This window comes from Vulpes lagopus, chromosome 13 (assembly GCF_018345385.1).
Source record: "Vulpes lagopus strain Blue_001 chromosome 13, ASM1834538v1, whole genome shotgun sequence".
NCBI lineage: Eukaryota > Metazoa > Chordata > Mammalia > Carnivora > Canidae > Vulpes > Vulpes lagopus.
Window position 1 is genome coordinate 40,063,579 of NC_054836.1, and position 18,631 is coordinate 40,082,209.

The window sequence follows — 18,631 nt, forward strand, 5'->3', positions numbered from 1 at the left end:
GCATTGTCTTGTAAATAACAAAAATGCCGTGAAAAACCAAAGAACATACAACAGCCCCCATAAACTCAAAATATGAATTCTCCTCGGTGATCCCACCAAGGTCCTTCCTATTGTTTGAGGTTAGCAGACAACCACCGTGGGGCCCACACATTTCCCCCCTCCCGCCCCACCCCAGCCCCCAAAGTTTGCAACCTAGTAAAGAAGTTGGAGATCCGCCAGCCTGGAAACTTGCTTTGCACCCCCACCCCCACCCCACCCCCGGCAAGGGCTGGGGATGGGAGGAGATTCCTCCAAAAAGATCTGTTTCTGGACAATAACCCCCAGGTGCAAGAGCTGAAAGAGAGTTGAGGAGGCTAAACTGAGTGCAGAAAGCAAGCCCTATTGTCTTTCTGGAAGATCTGCCCAAATTCAACCTCCTTCCTTCAGACACCGCTCCCCGTTTCCACTCCCGCCCCTTCCTCAGCCTGCCCTCACCCCGAGTTTAAGTGGGAATATCGGGTGAGAGCCCCCGCGTCCCCTTGCCCACCCCTCCCTCCCTCCCACCCCAACCCAGAAAAGTTGGGGCTGGGCTAGGGGCGAGGGACGAGGTGGGGGCGGGGATGAGAAAGCCGCCTGAACTCGAAGTGTAAGGGTATCAGTCACTGCCGGGAAGGAAGCTCCGGCTTGTGAACTCTTCTTGAACCGAGATTTAAGTCTGCGGCCATAAATCACCGAGACGTAAACTCCGCCATTCAGCGCTGAGAGCCGCGGGTTGTGGCCCTGCTTACCTTAACTTCTGACGAGCGCCGCGGGCGCAGGCTCGGGCTCGGGCTCGGGCTCGGGCTCGGGCTCGGGCTCCGGCCCCCGGCCCGGCTCGGCGGCCCGGCCGGTCCCCTAGGCGCGGGCTGGGCACCGACCCTCAGCATCAGCCGAGACCGCGGGCGGGAGGGAGACCCCAAGGCCCGGACGCCGCGGCGCAGAGCGTGGCCGCCTCGCTGCTCCGGCGCGGCTCGCCCAGGGCGGACTGGGGCGGCTTGGACCCCCCCTCCCACCCACCCCACCCACCCACCCCTCCCCCACACCCCCGCCCCCTGCCCTTCCCGAGGGCAGCAGCCCCGGCCCGGAGATAAGCGCCAGCGCGGCGCAGGGCTCTCTGCCTGGGCTAGTGGCACCGACTTGGGTATGTTTCTTATGAATATTACACGCGGAGCAGCGTCTGGTCGGGGGGTGCGGTGGGGGGTGCTGGGGGCGGGCGGGAGGGGAGGCCGAGGCGGCTGGGGAAGCGCGGGGCGGCGTGGGGGATGGGGCTGAGGCGAGGGGAGGGACAGGAGCGAGAGGGGGAACTCGGCGGCGGCGGGAGGAGGGCAGCCTCCCCCCAACCCCCAACGCCCTCCCTCTCCTCGCTTCTAGGCGTCACTAAAGTCCAGGAAAATTATGCTAATGAGGACAAAGGGCTCTCACAAAGGGGCTCTCTTGCCGGGCTCTATTTCTTAGGAATCCATTTGAGAAACCACATAACCCTCTGCCCTGGACACTTCCAGTTGGGGTGCAAGGGGAAAGAGAACCAGAAGCAGAGTTCCCCAGACTTTGGGCACTTTACTACATCGGCCACCCCCAATCTGAGAACCTCAAAACCAATCTTTGGGGGACAGGGGTAGGGCCTCCTTTCTCAAGAGACCTCCCCAAGAGCCACCTGGGCTATCTTTGGTTACATTTTTAGGCAGAAACCCTTAAAATCCTGCAGCCGGGAGGGAGGTAGCCTGGGGGAAATGCACTTAAGTCTAGGAAGTGAAATGGGATGCTCTGGGCTCAGGTACACATGAGAGTGCCTTAGAAACCTGGGTCTCTAGCTTTTCTGTGCCCATTTCCCAGTACAGATAGGCAGCTCACTCACAGGGAAAGAGATAAAACTCTGGCTCCAACACCCACCAAGTCTATGAGGTTCCCCCCCCCCCTAATTAGTGATATACAGAGACGCTAAGCAGAGGAAAGGCCAGAGTGCGGCCGGTAATATTGCCACAACTTTAAGGAGGATGGTCTCCCTCCCTTCTAATGCCTGCCTCACTCTTCCAGATTCAGAAGCGAACTCTGCAAGGGTATGTGTGTGGCAAAAAGAGAAATGGAGCTTTCGTGCAATTCCAAGGTGTCAACGGCCAGTCCTTCTCAAAGGAAGGTGTTAAAAATATAAGTAGTATGTTTAAACTGTCAGGGAGCCAAAGTGTCACCTTAGAGCAAAAACAAAGCCAAGGGAAAAGGGAGAAATCAAAAAGCACTCCTGGCCAGGGTGGCCTCATGCATACCAATGGTTTTTGTCATTTATGGCTGGGCAAGATTTATGACTCGGCGCCCCAAAGCTGTAAACAGAGCACAAAACAGCAAACACTTGCTCCTTATGGCATATTGCGGCAGCGCAACTTGAAAGAGGGAGCCGGGCAGCGTAGGAGGTGAGAGCCGCCGCAAAAATCCGCTCGGCTGCATTTTCTCTTCAAACTGGCCGGGTCGGATGTGGCATTTGAAGAAAGAAGGCGTGGGTCAATAATCAACCCGCACTTTCTCCTCCAAACTGCTGACACGACTCTTACCGCCTTCTCAGCTAAGCCAGCTGCAAGGAAGGCCAGCTTTCCGTGAGAACCTGCCAGGGGAGGGGACCTCCTGGGCCAAGAGGGCCGAGGGCGCCGAGGTGAGGGCTGGGGCATCTGGGGCGCATACCTTTTCACCAGCTCCAGACGGTGCCGGGCAAAATGCTAGGACTGGAGCCTTGGGAGTTGAGGGAAAGCTTGGGGTGGGAGCTCGGGACTGGGTCTTTGCTGGTCCCAAGACTAGGTGGCTTCTGGGTGGCGGGCTACAGCAGGCAGAAATGGAGCTCTGACCTCAAGTCTAGAGTCCTGACACCCTGGCATGTAGACCTCCGGGGTTTGGGCCTCCCTTCTGAAATCCACAGGAATGGCTTTTGGAACATGGCAGGCGAGGTGATTAAAAATAATAATTTATGACTGCTGAAGGTTTTAAATTTGTTATTGTTTTTTAAGAGTAAAATACTGCCTGTCAATTTCCACTACCGGGAATTACCCACCACTGCTGCTGCGGTGCCCCTTCTAGGCAGATCCTGCAGCCATTCACCCTGCTCGGCCAAAACCACTGAGGTTTTCTTTGTGGAGAGGACCCTTTGGTTCCCCCAAACCACCGCCTCCAGCCCCTGTGCTCCCATATGTCTTACCCATTGGGGACTTAGAAGAAAACATTTTCTCAGCACTACAAAAATATCTGGAATAGCGAAGGTGCGTTTGTGCCTCTCTACCCTTTACAGGGGCCTCCTTGAGAACATGCCGGGGAGGGCCTGGGGTCGATCCGAGGCTCTCTGTGCAGCCAGGGAGAAAGGTGAGATAAAAAAGAAGAATGGAAATCCAGGAATGGGGAGGAAAATTAATGAGGAAATGCACTTGTCTGTGAGGGTGAGTTTTTGGCATTTTGAGGGTAAAAGGGGACTAGCTTTTATATATATATATATATATATATATATATATATATATATATATATATATAGCATTAGCTCTTTCCATGAAGGAAAAACCAACTGGTGCTCTATAAACTGGACTATTGGTTTCTTCTCACCGTGCATACTTTTATACAGAACCAGTTTGAGAGTCCATCCCTAGATATTTATTCCGCTTGCTGGCACTGAAGTGACAATAAAAAGATGCTTTTAACAAACCTCTATTCCCTCTCTCATTCTTTCTAGCGAAACTATATTATTTATGAGTCTTTAACTGGGTCAAAAATGCGCCAGAACTGGGTCATAAATCATATGAAATGCTGACAAGTAATTGAACAGCAATTAAAGCTTACATTTTATTTCCAAGGGGTGTTTTAGAGCACTTGAAACGGCCTCAGTTAAGCACGGTTAGCGTGGAGGCCGGCAGCGGGGGAGGGTAGAAGCAGCCCTTCCGTTCTGGGGATGTAAATCCCGCTCAAGTAGGGGAAGCTTGATTTTATTTTTTTTTTTCAAGTACAGAACGAAATAAGATTTTTTTTTTTAAGTCATGGGCAAATCTGATTCCCGACTCCTTGTAGACACCCTTTTCCTGCACTCCAAGATCTCTAAGAGCAGAGGAAAGCGAAGTTTCCTTCACCTTTTCAGGGAGTTTTCATCCTTCCCAGGAGTGCTGGGTCCCCAAAGCGCAATTACTGCGAGCTTTCCCGGTAATTTGGAAGCACAGTTTAACTCTCATCTGCCTCTATCCTGGCTGCAGCACTGTTTCTGGGGTCGGAAGCCCGAGAGACATGTCTGCCTCTGCTTCTTGCAGACTCTGCCTCTGGAATTCTCTCTAGCCCAGGGCGGACTAGCCAGTCCTTAAAACTCTGCAAGCCGGCTGGGTGCATTACAATAGAGTGTCCAGGTCGTGCACAATGTGAAGCTCAAACCGAGGTCTGGCTCCCTCCTTCTCTGTCTCCCAAAATTTAGAATAACTGAGCTTCTGGGCGTCAGGCAGGCTTACCCCCACCCTAAGCGTCTCCTAGGTCTGAGCTGTCCTTCTTCACCCCTGCCCGGGTAGAGAGGGTGCTAGGGAAACAATGGCGCGTCCTCTGGGTCTGGCACCTTTGGTCCTGCATGTGGGAAAGCGTGTCCCACAACCCAGCACTGAACAAAGTGGCCCGAAGCATCATCAATAAAATGGCAGCGCATCTGCACACTCATTGATTTCTCTCCCCCAGCTGCTCCGGCTGCCCAGGTCAGCCCTACCTCTCTAACCGCAGCCGCCGGCGAACGCCACCACCCCGGAGCGATCTCCCCTTCCCACCCACCCAGCCTCCACCCCCTCCGGGCAGTCTTGCCGAGCGAGCGCAGCGCGGGCCACCTCGGCCTGAGCCGGCGCTTCGGGACCCTCCCTCCGCCTGGGGCTCAGCTCCTGGGACTCCAGCCCGCTGCAGTGGACAAAGCCGCCAGAGCACTGGAGGCCGCTGGGCTTACCTAGCAGCCCCCAAGTGCCCTTTCCTTTATACCCACCAACACTTTCCAGGGAATTAAACTCAGTCTGAGGCGCTACTGGGGATCTTTCAAATGGTTTCGGTTCTACGAGAGAAACAAAGGAAGAGAGGGGCTGAGGGTCCTGTCGGTGAACCAGGGTCTCCTCGCCTGACCTTTGTCTCTCACAGCCATAACTCACTCTAGATATGAACAATCAGCGGAAATACCTTAAAATAAATTCCATCCTCCTGGTGTGGCCTCGAGTCCCATCGGCTAGCTCGCCCAGAACCGCTCCATGAGCGCTGAAAACTGCAACCCGCTAGGAGAGCGCTCTCCGGAGAAGGGGAAGGAGAAGGAGGAGGTGGGTGCGTGGGGGTGGGGGAAAAAGGCTCTCGCTCTGTAGAGAATCTAGAAAACGTAATCACAGGCGAAGCCCGCCCGGGTCTCCGCTCCAAATGCCACAATAATGCGCTGTATTATGTGCTCACGTGGTCATACGTCAACTTAAATCCTTTTATTTGAAATAGGGAATCACTGAAGGGACTAGGTTTCCAAGCAGAACATTCAGCTTTGGGGGAGGGGAACTGGGGAACCTTGGCCAGCAGCGGGGAAGAGTTAGGTCTGGGGCAGTAGAACAATGGGGGCAGCCCCCCTCAACATGTGCCATACTAGGCCACTTATCTCCACTTATATTTCTTTACAAATTATCCAAACAGAAGGGAACTGTAATGCTGTCCCCATGCTTAGGGTCCATGTAACTTTCTGCAGTCTTCCACTCACAGACAAGCTGAAGCCTGCACACCCAAGCACTCTAGTTTCCTCTGGCCCACTAGCCAATACATCAAAAGGCAAAGACCAGGACTTTTTCCAGAAGAAAACCCAGCAATAACTGGCTTATTAGTTGGTGGACTCCCTCATGGCCTACCATTGTATGGAGTTTGCTAACACCCACGCCATACACCAGGGCCACTGGAGAAACCCAAAAGGCCCCAAATTACCTGACAAAGGCTAAAGCACCTCCTCCAAGTCCAGTTGATTTTGTTCAATGGGAATCCTCTAGAAAAGAGGTACTTAGCTCTAGAGTGATGGGTCAGTGTTTTGCAAAATATGGAGGGACTCAGTGCCCTGGCTAAACCTACACTTATTCATTTCCTCAGTGGATAGCAGGAGTGATACATGAAATTATAGGCTTCTAACAATGGAAAATGTAAGGGGGAATGATCAATTGACTCTGCAAGAGAAAACTAACTCTCTCTCTCTCTCTCTCTCTATATATATATATATATATATATATAATATAAATATAACCAGCTTTTACTGGCATCCCTTGAATTAACCTACGAAATAATCTGGGACTCTCTTTGCACATGGGTTTGTTCACCCTCTCCTAAGAAAAGTCTGCCTGCCAGCAGAAAATGAACTGGACCAACTCTGTTCTGGACAAACCTGGCTGAAACAAATAAGCCACCCCCAACCCCAACCCCATTCTACTACTGACTTCTGCTTGGTGACATTGTCCACTGATTTTAACACTTCACCCTCTCACGAGTTGCCAAAAGAGTTCCTCTTTTCAGGTCTTAGTTTCCAGACTTTGGGAGTGCTCAGAAGTGGTGAAATCCTCATGCCTTATTCTTTTCCTTCTGAGAGTGGATCTTGAGCTGGCTAGGCCTCTCTAAGTGTGAGACTCACTTATAGCAGCTGCAGGAGGCTGTGCATGATTCTGCTCCTCCCCTCCTCCCCTGCAGGGGCCTGGTGAGAATGTAAGGCCCTCAGTAAGGGGGCCTGGTCATGGGGGTGTCCACATCAGAAGGGCAATAAAAGAGGAGGAGACCTAATCCCTTGGAAGTGAGCCCTGGCCTGTGCTGGTGGCAAGATTCCAACAAAGTTCTGTCTGTGGTAGAGCTGGGAGAGAACCTCTCTGTGAACTGTCCCAACTCTGACCTAAGCCACAGGCTGGAAAGTGACAACCCAAAGTGAAAACCTGCTTCTCTTAGGGAGTTTTAATCCTTGGGTATGGGGAGGGCGGCCGGCGATGGGACCAAAGGCTGGTTCCCAAAAAGCATTCTCCAGGTCCCCAAGGATTCAGATTACTAATATATTGTCCTCTGCTCCCCATATGCACCCCCCACCCTGAGTGCCAAATATTCCACACTGAACTCTCCTGATAGCCTAGAAAGGACCTGGAAGTATTGTCAAATTGCTAGCAAACTACCCTCTCCCTCAACCAAAGTTTCTGCAGAAACATCAACTCAAAAATTAGATGAGGCCCCCTTCAGAACTCTCAGAACAGTCTGGAGCAAATAAAAACTCCAAAGCCATAAATCAATGGGAGAAGTATTCGGTACTGCTTCAGAGAAATGCCTTAACGCCAGCAAGGCCCAATGGCAGCCGGCATCTCAGCTCTAGCCAGGAGCCTCCATGCCGCTATTAACAGCCCAGTTAATGCTCCAACTGCTGTTTAACAATTAACATTAACGACTTGGGTTGGAATGGAGTGATTTGGTGGGATGTGAAGGGAAAAATCTGAGGAAGTCAAAGGAAATTTAGCTTTTGAGGTGAAAACGGCTTCCTTAAGAGAGACCCTGGTCTGGGCAGGCCACCAGGGAACCAGCAGCTGAGAGTCCTCCCTCACCACTCTGAAATCCGCTCTCCTTGGATAAGGCTCTGGGCCTTTTAAAGTTCAGTTCCAGAGAACAAGAATAGAGATGCTCAAGTATGTAGGCCCAGGCTGGGAAACCTAGCTGCCAGTCCCCTTCCATTTATTCCTTCAGACCCCAACCTGGCCAGTGCTGGGGACACATGCCCTGGATCCATTTCAGCAGAGCCAAAATAGGTGGAAAGTTGTTTTGGAAGGAGCAGGTGAGCTTTAGTCAATATTTGCAAGGCTGTTGGCAGATTAGATATATCTGTATTCAAACACTGCAATCTGATTTCTCTGTCAAAAATACACTTAACATTTTACTCCCTTCAGTTAACTGTAGTGGTTTTTCTACTTAACATCAGGTAAGGCTCACTTAGCCTCCTCTCCTTTTTTTTGGTGGAGGTTATAGATCATTATTTAACATGAGATATTTCCTGTGGGTGCAACTGCAATACAAATGGGCTCCAAGTTCTCTGGATACAAATGGATGTGTATATCATTTTATACACATGGTCTAAAACTCCTGCAACTATGTATACATCCAATGGTTCTCTTGTGTACAGAGATGCAAATCATATGTACATACTGAGTTGCAAATTCCTGAAATACTCCACCTATACCTGATATAAATGGACATACCGTAGCTGAGAAGCTAACCCAGCTTTACTATTACCCTATTTACTTTCCATCTGATAAAATAATAATTGTATCCAGAATACCATATAAGCCTTAGAGTATTGCTGAATAGCATGCTGCAATTAATTAACAACATGATATTTATTTGGGGAGCAAATTTTAAGGAAGACAAAGGCCTAGGGAATAGAAAACAAAAACCCAGAAAACTTTTTAAAATAAATAACTCCTGAAAGAACAAAGCAAACCCATTCCTTCATACCAAGCTTCTGAAAGCTATTCCAGCAGCCCCTCCCCCAAATAGGCACGAAATTTATGGATCTTTTACAAGGTAATAAACCACAGTAATTACCTCCCTGCATTCCCAAACTAAGAGAACAAATTAAGCCAGAACTTGAAAAGAATTTTAAAGAGTTTTCTCTTGTTTCCAATAGGAAAAGAAAACGCAGAGACCTGGAACACCGGTGCTTTCCCTGTTGAAGATCAGAAGATCAGCCTGGCTAAAGCAATGGAGAAGACCCGCCACCTGCGAGGGTCTACACATTTGAAAGGCAGTAACTTCCCTCTTGCCAAGGAAAGGCGGCCGAAGGATAGGAGAAACTACTGGGGGCGAGACAAGTTTCCTCAACGCAGATCTGTGACTGACGACCATTCCTGAGCTCAGAGTCTCCGCACGCGCCGCAAAGAGTCGACAGGGAGAGCGGCCCACGCGGCGGCCGCCGCGCCCATGGCCTCTACTTGCTTTTGCCCTGCTGCTCGGTGCAGCGGTTTGTTTGGAGCTTCCCGAAGAAAGAAACACACCCGGTTGACACCCCCCACCCCCACGCACACTCATCTTTGGTCTCAGCAACCGCCCCTCCTGCACAACGCCGGCCGGCATTCAGCTTTCGGGGAAGATTCTTTGTCTTCCCGAAGCCCCGCATCCGCAAGGAGTGCAGCTGAAGGGAACCCAGCTCCAAAATGCCTCCGAAGTTAAATATTGACCAGAACCTCTTTCAGAGGGCTGCAGCTCCCTGGAAGAGTAAACTCCTTCCAAAGGCCCTAGCGAAGCCCAGCGGAGTGAAGAGTTAGCACAGTGCTTACCTCCAAAGATGTTTAAGACTGATCCAGTGATTGTCTCCAACTCCTGGCACTCAGGGAGTCGCCTTTTCCGGTGTCCTGGCGCTCTGCGGACAAATAAACAGCAAAGGGTAAATGGTGGCTGCGAAGGAAGCGAGTTGGAGAACCGGAGTTGGAAGTGTGGCCGGCGCGGGCGCCAGGGTGGCCCCCCGGGTGGCGCGGACACGGAGGAGTCGCCAGGGCACTCGTCCATGAGGCGCACTCGTTGCTCGAAAGGGTCCAGTCTAAGGATGGCTCGAAGATGGTGATTTATTTTTGTAAAATAAATACATACTCCCATCTCCGCAACCACATTCTCCACTTTCTTTCTTTTTACAGGGGGTGGGATGAGGAAAGGGGGTGGGGGAAGAAAACAGACGGGCAGAGGAAGGTAGGAAGGTGGAAGAAGCTTTGCCGTTGGTGCCCGCTCTGCTCCGAGAGCTCCGCACGCACCTCAACTTGGGGAATGTGAATGCACGCTTTATTTTCTTCTGCTAACAAAGGGAAGCCCTGTCTGAGAGCATTCAATCACGGACTCTCTTGAAACCTCACTAATAGTGTTCATTTCTGTTTGGCGCGAAATTAGACCCTGGCTCAGTTCTTGGGCTGGGGGGCAGTCTTGAGAGGTTTTGTCTTCTGGTTCATTCAAACCCTGGGTGCGTCACTTCTCAGTCCCAGTGGGCTGGCGGGGCTACCGCAGCGCCCAGTCCCTCAGAGCAGGCCAGCTATGGCTGTTGGAAGTAGGGGGAAACTGGGAAGGACATAGACATCTCACAATACCCGGTCTGGGGGTCCTATCCAGCCTGGCCTTAGGCACCAGTGACAAGCCGCTGAGTGCCCTATTTCTGCTGCCAACTCATCCCTCGGGATATTTGCAACCCTCTCTTGCTCTCTAATTAGCAAATAAATGGTCAACTTTCTCAGGATGGAGAGTAGATGCTGGTGAAGGGAGGAAAAGATTCATCCTCCGTCCTGAACCCAGGCTGGGAGAAGTTCTCCACTAGCTGGGACTCACGTTGCTTCCACAACCCTATCCTCCCCTTCACCCAGGCTGGGGTAGCCTCGCACATGCCAGCCTGCCCAAAACCAGCCCTCGATGCCAGTCTCCAGCCCATGCAATCCTGCTGAGAGCCTGAGAGGCTACCAAATAACCATCAAGCGCCCTGACCCTCAGTCTTCAGGACTCCCTAACACATTGAGCAAGAGGCCACAAACCAGCAACTAGTTGCCCTCTGCCGCCACCTCGACCTGCAGTCCCCCACTTGGGACTCAGAATCCATGCTGGGCCCCTTTCTCTGTTTCAAACTCTCCTCTGTATCCCCAAAGGGATTGACCCTGGCCTTGGGGCTCCTGGAGCGAGTCTGAGCAAGGTGGGGCTTAGCTGCCCTTCTTGTTGCCATTCAACTTTGCTCCAGAAAGATCTGCTTTGCCACCATCCACCACCCCTTCCCTCCAACGACGCTTAGGAGTATTGTAATTATTATGGTTATTATTGTTGTTGCTATTTCCTTATCCCCAAGCCAAATATTCATGGCTGCTGTTCCCCATAAATCGTTCAGACTAATGAGTCACAAAGAGATGTTGCCCAGGTCTCTCCCTCTGCAATGGCCACCGCCTCCGCCGCCACCGCCGCCGCGTGGCCTTTCTCTCGGCGTTTTTGGGCTCGCTTGCTCCCTCGCTCGCCCGGCGCGGGTGATTTATGAACACCGGGAAAATTGAACAAAGCCGCGCGCCGGTCCTGTGGTATCTCCGCAGCCTTCCCCAGTGTGAATCAGAACATTACCAACTGTCTGCGCATCCGTCCCACTTCATCACTAAAGCTAGGATGTGACCGCAGAAAACCCAGCCCCAAACTCACGTTTCCCCGGACACGGCGGGCTCCCCGGACTTGCAGGAACCCTGAAGAAAAAGCCCCAAGACCCAGCGTGGGCCCGCCAGCTCTGGTCCTCCCCGCCGAAGGGCTCTCTTCAGCCCTCCTGAAGGAATTAAATGCCTTTGGAGATAAATCTGAGGGTGCGTGTTTTTAAAAATCAAATAGGAAGTTGGGGTCTCACTTCTGAGAGATTCATTCCTAGTGAGGCCCTGACGACTCCGATCCATTCCTGACGATCCGCATTAATTATTTAATGAGTCACGTGACCTCAAAAGATTACAATTTCAATATCTCCCTCGAACTGGCGCTACACCTTTATCTGCTGCAACCACCTTCTTCGTCCTCCTTTGCTCTTTTAGTTCTCAGGCCTCTGAAAGCAGACACCCTTGCTCCTTGCTGGACTCTGAGGCAAACGACTGTCATGAAAATCCCAGGGCCAGCATAGTAGAATTAGTCATTCTGGAGCTATGAGCATTGTGGACAGTGGGGTGCCCACTACTCTCCCAGACACCCTGGCATCTGTTCCCTCCTGAGCCCAGAGGAGAGTCCACTTGTCCCAGAGCCTTGGCTAAGGCGCTTTGGTTACATGATCTCCTGGGGCTGCTTTGATGGCACATTGGGCAAGAACCCAGCCTTCTCCCCTGGCTCAGTACCTGTGGCCATCCATGTCAAGTGTAAGCCCAGATGCACACATCCATTCCAAGCTGAATAGGCTTCCGCGGAGGAAAGATAGCTGTGCACTCACCCCTCTCCAAGGTGAGACCAAAGGCTCTATCCAACCTACACATTCATTAATATGAACCTGGGGGGGACATTCAGCTGCCTCAGTTTCCTCATGGGTACACTGAGAAGACTGAGCCAAAATGGCTTCCAAATCTCTTTCACCTCTGACATTCTTTCAAACAGGGATCTTTTTAACCCCAGAAATCAGGTCCAGAGATAAGGGAACTGACCTGAGGGGTTGGGGGTAGTTACTCCATGAGTTTGGGGCCTTGAGAAGAAGAGACACCAGAATTCCAAGACAGAAGTTTCAGACTGGAAGGTTTCATAACAGCCCCAGCAGCCTCCCTGATGCTGTCAAGAAGTTAGAACCCACATCCTTTCCTCCTCCTGTGTTTCCCAGCTCATAGCCTTTTGAGAGAGGAAGCAGAGTTATTCTTGGGCCCATGGTGTACAATATAGAGAAAGGGCAACAGGAACAGCCCTTGGGAAGGCTGAGCCTATGTTCTTCAATACAGGACACAGGCTAGGGATGCAGACCAAGGGAATGCAAAGAACAGCACCACAGCCTGCCCAGAACCCACCAATCCAGATGGGAAACTCCAGGTTTCTGTTTGCCACATTGGTTCTTTGGGGTCTTTCTTTCCCTTCATTCTTAAGAGTCCTTGATCAGTTTCTCTGTCGAAACTGCTGGAGGGAAAAAGTGGTGAGAAGAGCAGCACAGTTTGGAAGCTTAGGAGAGCAGGGAGACAGTAGAAATGGTGGTCCCCACCCCTTGGAGAGGAAGCTGAGAGGTAGGGGGGAACATGAGCACCCAGGGATAGCTGGGTATAGAATCAGAGATGCTGTGCAGAGGGCCTACTCCCCATATATCTAGGTAATCTTCCCATGAGCTCCATCCTGGGTATTAAGTACTCTACTATGCCTGTCACAGTTGAATTCCCGCTGTAATAAAACACCGGGTATATCGTAGATTTCAGCAAAACTAGGAAAGAGAGCCTGCAAAGTGCCATTTTTCTTCAGGGGGGAGAGTGTTAAGTACTTAATTCAAACTGTGACCATTAAAGTGTCTCCTATCCGATTTAGGTTGATTTCAGATGTTGACAAAACTTTTATCTCCAGAGTCATGCACAGCTTGGCTCTGTGACTAAAGCAAAGGAGTATGTATTCGAGGGAAAGAGGGAAAAAGAGAAAAGGAGAGCATGCGTAAGGGTCATTTTGGTAGGAGAATTATAGAGCTTACACAAAATACTGTCTTTAAAGGTCAAGGGTTTGAGGGGCCACTAGGGTTCGCTTTAAAAAAAAAAACAATTAATGAGATAGAAAATTTGTCCTCTGGGTGAACTCTTATGGTTGCCCTAGCAAAGGGAAGACAATGCATGATTTTAAAGCCCAAAGTGGGATTTTCTAAGCTGTTATAACAAGCTCCCTTAAAGTCCAAATCGAAAACAGGCAAAACATTATAAAGAAATGACAATTGTTTGGGTCATTTTGGATAATTTCAGCTTTGCAAAAACTTAACAATACCTTAATAATCAAGACAGTTTGGACCAAAATGCCATTTTGTTCTGGTATATTACAAAAACAATTTTTCCATCCATTCTCTTCCTTTCCTGGATAGATTATAAGAGTATGTGAAATAAAGTTATCCGTTTCATCCCCATACAACTGCCTCTGGGATGAAGCTAACGAATGCCCCTATACCCCTGCTTCACTACAAAGGAGAAATATAAGAATTTACCTTAAATGATGATAATCTGCCATTTGAGGTTTTGCAGCTCGACACTCAATTTCCACCAAGAGTCTAGGCATTTTTTGAGCAGACAGCCAAGATGCTGCGTCTTTGCCCGAGACCATATTATTTGCAAGAAGATCCCTCGCTTCTCCACAGACTTTTCCCAGAGAATGCCTTTCAGAATTGCTGTTGAATTACAAAGAAGTATTTATTGTATGAGGTGATTAATGATTCCTGGGAAAATTGCTATTTTCAGCGTGATTTAATTTCGTTTTACAAGTGCGTGTTGTAGGGGGAGGGTTAATAAGTTTCAGCAGCAGTTGCAGTGCCTCCAGAAATCCCTGGCACCCGTTCATACCGTATAAAATGCACTTTATGCCAGTTTTGGCCTGACTTGGGAAGGCGTGTATTTGTTTGCCCCTGAATTTTCTTGGGGAGAAGTGGAGGCCCCTCTGAGACTGGTGTCCACCACTCTCCTCTCAGATATGGTTTGTTCATAGGTAGGGAACTGCTCAGCCTTGCCTGTATCACACACAAGGCGACAGCGACAAAAGGAACAGCACTGACCACTGGCTAAGGGTTTGCCACTGATGGGAAAATGTGTTTAAAATTCCTCTGGTATAGCAAAGGTAGGTGAGCGCCCCCTCCCATCTCTACTAAAATTATAACACGAATTAAACGCTGCACACATTCACGGCCAGGTGACAGTTATATTCTGGGGCTGCTGTGTGTTGGTTTTCTGCATCTTGTTGCAGAATCCACCGTCCAAGTGACACCCAAGTCTAAATCCTCTTTACTGATACCAGGAAATACATACAAGAGTTACAGAGATTGCAATGTGGGTTTTGATTTTCAACCTTTGACTCTAGATCTTTAGGTTGGATAGAAAGATCCAGGAGCATTGGAGAAAAGTGACCCTAGCTCAGAGATTGGCTTTTTTCCATCACTGAATACTCCCAGGTCTACCTTGCTTAGGATACATTTTGAGAGTGTCATTATGCTTTTTCTTTCCTCAGAGAAACCTTGGAGGATTTACTGGGAAATTTTACTGTTTATTTTGAAAGCTCCTGCTTCTGAGAGAGAGAGAGAGAGAGAGAGAGAGAGAGAGAGAAAGAAAGAAAAACAAAAATCCCCAAGCTGTAGGTAGTGAAGAAAACCTTAAAAATAACCAAGAAACCAAAAGCAATCTCAACTCTGCACAAACTATTTTTTATCTCCAGGGAAACAGGCAGATTAAGTGTGAAGGTGCAATAAATACCAAAGGGACCACTTCTTTCCAAGTGTGCTCAGAGTTCAGCGTGTAGAACAGCTGCAGAAACCCCTGGGCCCTCAGCATTGCGCGGTTTCACCTTTCATTGCAGGGAAGGACACGTTTCTATGCCTTACAGAGACTTGAAGCCTGAAAGCCTGGCCAAGTTTGGGAAGAAGAGGAGCCCTCTCAGAGCTCAAGAGCCTTCCTGCTCTTTGGAACTTTTCCCACAGTGGGTCAAACTTGACAAGAGTTCAGCTCAAGTTGAACACACTCACACAAATGATGTGAGCAGTCAAAATCCAAGTGAACATAACTCCAGCCATCTACAAAATTTTACATGCAAGGTCAGACATCTCAATCCAGAGAACTTTTGGGCTGTGGGTTTTTTTTTTTTTTAATTAAAAGTAGGAAACACACAAATGTGTCTTAGAACTTTAATGGTTTTTTAAAACAGAGTTTATTCTTAGCACATGGCTTTTTATATAGCCACACCACAATTTGTACAGTTGCACATAGGTCTAAATGCACTCCCCTCTCCCCAGAGATTGTGCCTCAGAATAAGACAACAATAACTCTACAACAATATTTTAAATAAATGCAAGGAAAGGAAACTAACATGTGTCACATCTATCATCAAGGTCTATACATTTTGAGAATTAAATAATCTGGTGAGGTCCACAATGTCTACTCATTTATTCAGTTCAATACAAGCTTGTATGAGCTGCCTTAATGTGGAAGGGGGAGGTAGGGAAGGTGGGAAAGGGGTCTGTTTTCTTCTGCTTGCAACAAATATACATGTGTATGTCCCCAGTCACCATGGGCTGTCCAGCTGACATTAGCCATCTCTAAAATATTCGTTGCCAAGAGGTCAGTCTCAGGTACCCAAACCTGGCAGCCTTATTCAGGCAAGCAGGTTGTTCTATCACCCAGCATCCTGGCTATTATCCTCTCCTGGGTGGCAACCAGCACACACTCTTACCGGGATAATGTCTTCTTTTTTTATAATCCCTTTCACCGAGTTGGGTTTTGTTTTGGGGTCTGTTATGGTCCAGACAGGTAGGAGTATGGGGGAAAGGGCGGAAGGGGGGTAAGCAGGTGGGGGAATGAAACTGGTCTAGATCTCTAGAAGATTATATGGAGGAGGGAATGGGTGTGGAGGCACCCTGGTGGGGGTGGGGATGCAGGTGCGGGCTCTGAGTCTGTGCTTTCCCTGGCGGGCCTGCTGAGGCCGAGGCCGAGTTGGAGGATCGCATCTTAGTGTTGGGCAATTTGTGATCTTTCTTCCACTTCATCCTCCGGTTCTGAAACCAGATCTTGACCTGGCGCTCGGACAAGCAGAGCGTGTGGGCGATCTCGATGCGGCGCCGCCGGGTCAGGTAGCGGTTAAAGTGGAACTCCTTCTCCAGCTCCAAGACCTGCTGTCGGGTGTATGCGGTTCGAGAGCGCTTGGGCTCCCCTCCGTTATAACTGGGGTTGACTGAACGCCCACAACCCCGAAGGAGAAGGCCAAGGAGGAGGGAGTGGAAGAGAGGGGAAGGAGGAGGAGAGAGAAGGTGGGGTGGGGAAGAGCAATTGGACATCATCATTATATAATAACCTGACACCAAGTTCACGCAAGATACATAAAACGGCAAAGAAAATGTTTCACAGGCTATTGACAACGGGAAACACCCGAGAGCCATAAAGAATGGTGCTGGGCATTGGGGCTGAAGAAAAGCTTCAAAGACACATGGCCTGAAGCCTCTGCCAGGGCAATTAAATTTATGGGGGCTATAATTACTGCCCTAACAGTTTGGCGTCTCGTAAATCTCTCGATAAAGGGACCCCGGGTACAAAAGGGTTCTCACGTTAGGATCAGGCGGCTGGCTGGCGCGCACACACCCACATCCCACTGTAGCTCGGGCCAGATGGGGGCTCCCCTCCAGAGGCCCCCTGCCCCTCAGCCTCTTGGGCTGACCCTCGCCCCGACCCCCGAACCCTGCCCGGCCCCAGCCCACCCTCCCGCGCCTCCCCAGCGGCGCGGCGCCACGTACCGGCGCTGACATGGATCTTCTTCATCCAGGGGTACACCACAGGCTCTTTGCCCTTCAGGCCCGGCGGGCTCTTGTCGGCCAGGAGCAGCGGGCACGCGGGGGCGCTGCCCCCTGCCGGGGCGCCCGGGGTGGCGGGAGCCGCCTCGCAGCGCCGCGGGGGCGCGGGGGGCGCGGGGGGCGCCGCGCGGTGCTGCGGGGGCGGCGGCGGCAGGCCGTGGCTCGCGTGCAGGCCGTGCGCGGGACCCTTGGCTCGCGCCGGGGGCTGCTCGGGCTGCGGCTGCCGCCCCGGGCTGGCGCCACCGCGGTAGCCATAGGGGTAGGCGGCGTCGGCGGCCCCGGGCGCGGGGTAGAGCGCGGCCGCGGGGTAGGAGGGCTCGCGGGCAGCCCGCGGCGCGTAGTAGGAGGCGGGGGGCTCGCGGCTGCTGCCCGCGTGGGGGAGCTGGGGCTGCTGCGCCGGCAGGTGCTGGGCCGCGGGCGCTGGGGGCTGCTGGTAGCTGGGGCCCCCGCCTGGGCCGCCGTCTCCGCCGCCCGGGCCGCTGTGCTGCGCGTACTCCTCAAAGGGAGGGAACTTGGGCTCGATGTAGTTGGAGTTTATCAAAAACGAGCTCATGGTCATTAATTTGTGAAGTGCAAAAATACTAATTTTTCTCGCGTTGTCGTTTTTCTGGGCTCGCCGAGGCCCCTCCCCCTCCTGCCTCGCTTCCCATCCCCCCCTTTCCTCTGCTCCCTTCCCCTCCCCCGCTGTCAAGCGCCCACCCCTCCCCCTCCCCCTCCCGCCGCCGCCGCCGCCGCCGCCGCCGCCAACGCCACCAAAGTTCGCGCCGCTCCTCCCCCCTCCCCCGCCCGCCCGCGCGCGCGCGTGCGCGCTCTCGTCTCGGCCCCGAGCGCGCCCCCGCCCGGGACCCACCACGTGACCAGCCCCCGCCAATGGGCACGGCGCGCGCGCGGACCCGGATCAGGAAGCGCGCGGGCGGGTGATGAATGCCGCTGTCCGGCCTCCGGCGGAGGGAGGGAGCTGGAGCTCTTGGTCCCCCCAACCCCCCAAGTTTGAGTCCTGCTGGGAATTCGGGGCCCGCCTGGGCTTCTGGTCCTCTCGGACGCCCGGGCCGGGCCCTTTCCGTGCCGTACTCCTGGCGTAGGCCTCGGGGCAGCCGGTTGACCGCGGCCCAGCGCTGACCTCGGGCCCAGGCTGGCCAGGCCTGGCGTCCTCCAGGGTTCGAGACCGGCGGGGGGAGGGAATGGCGTCGAGACCTTGGAGGTACCCTGATTTTTTTTGTTTTTTGTTTTTTGTTTTTTTCAATCGTGGCCCCGGAATAAAACGAATAAGGCCCATTTTTTTCACCAGCTGATCCCCTTCCCCCGCAGCGTGCTCGCCGAGTCCGCCAGGCATCCCCTGCTTGGAGCAGCCCCGGCGGGAGCCGCAGAGGGTGGGTGGGGGGAAAGCTGAAACCGGCCCGAGCGTGTAGAGCAGGGCCGTTCCCGTATCACCGGATGGGTGCTTTTATTTTTATTTTTTCTTTCTTTTCGCGATAGAATCTACTTGGGTTTTTTCCCTAAGAAAAATCAGAACCTTTCTAATAGCATCTCATCTGATGGAGGCGTCGATGTGAGAGCTCAACGTGCTTGCATTTACTAGGTGCAACTGTGAGAAAGAAGGTAGCCCAAGGGTGGGAATAGGTAGCAGCGACGCCTCCACAAGAT

General features: G+C 51.8%; 2 protein-coding genes across 10 annotated transcripts in view; both read right to left on the bottom strand.

Annotated features, from left to right (window-relative positions):
- Positions 1-18,631, bottom strand: part of HOXA3 (homeobox A3) — a 34,104-nt gene that overhangs the window by 5,886 nt on the left and 9,587 nt on the right. Inside the window, exons 2-3 of one of the 9 annotated variants that reach the window (XM_041727545.1) lie at positions 13,652-13,831; positions 9,303-9,385 (exon numbers count right to left, since the gene is read on the bottom strand). The gene's annotated coding sequence lies outside the window, so the exon portion shown is untranslated. The other 8 variants (XM_041727547.1, XM_041727549.1, XM_041727552.1 and 5 more) reach the window with 8 other exon arrangements.
- On the bottom strand, positions 15,336-17,705 carry HOXA4 (homeobox A4). Its single transcript, XM_041727564.1, has 2 exons — positions 16,931-17,705; positions 15,336-16,374 (listed from the first exon to the last, which is right to left on the bottom strand). The coding sequence occupies exons 1-2, from the start codon at positions 17,544-17,546 to the stop codon at positions 16,028-16,030; spliced, it is 963 nt and encodes a 320-aa protein (XP_041583498.1). The 5' UTR covers positions 17,547-17,705; the 3' UTR covers positions 15,336-16,027.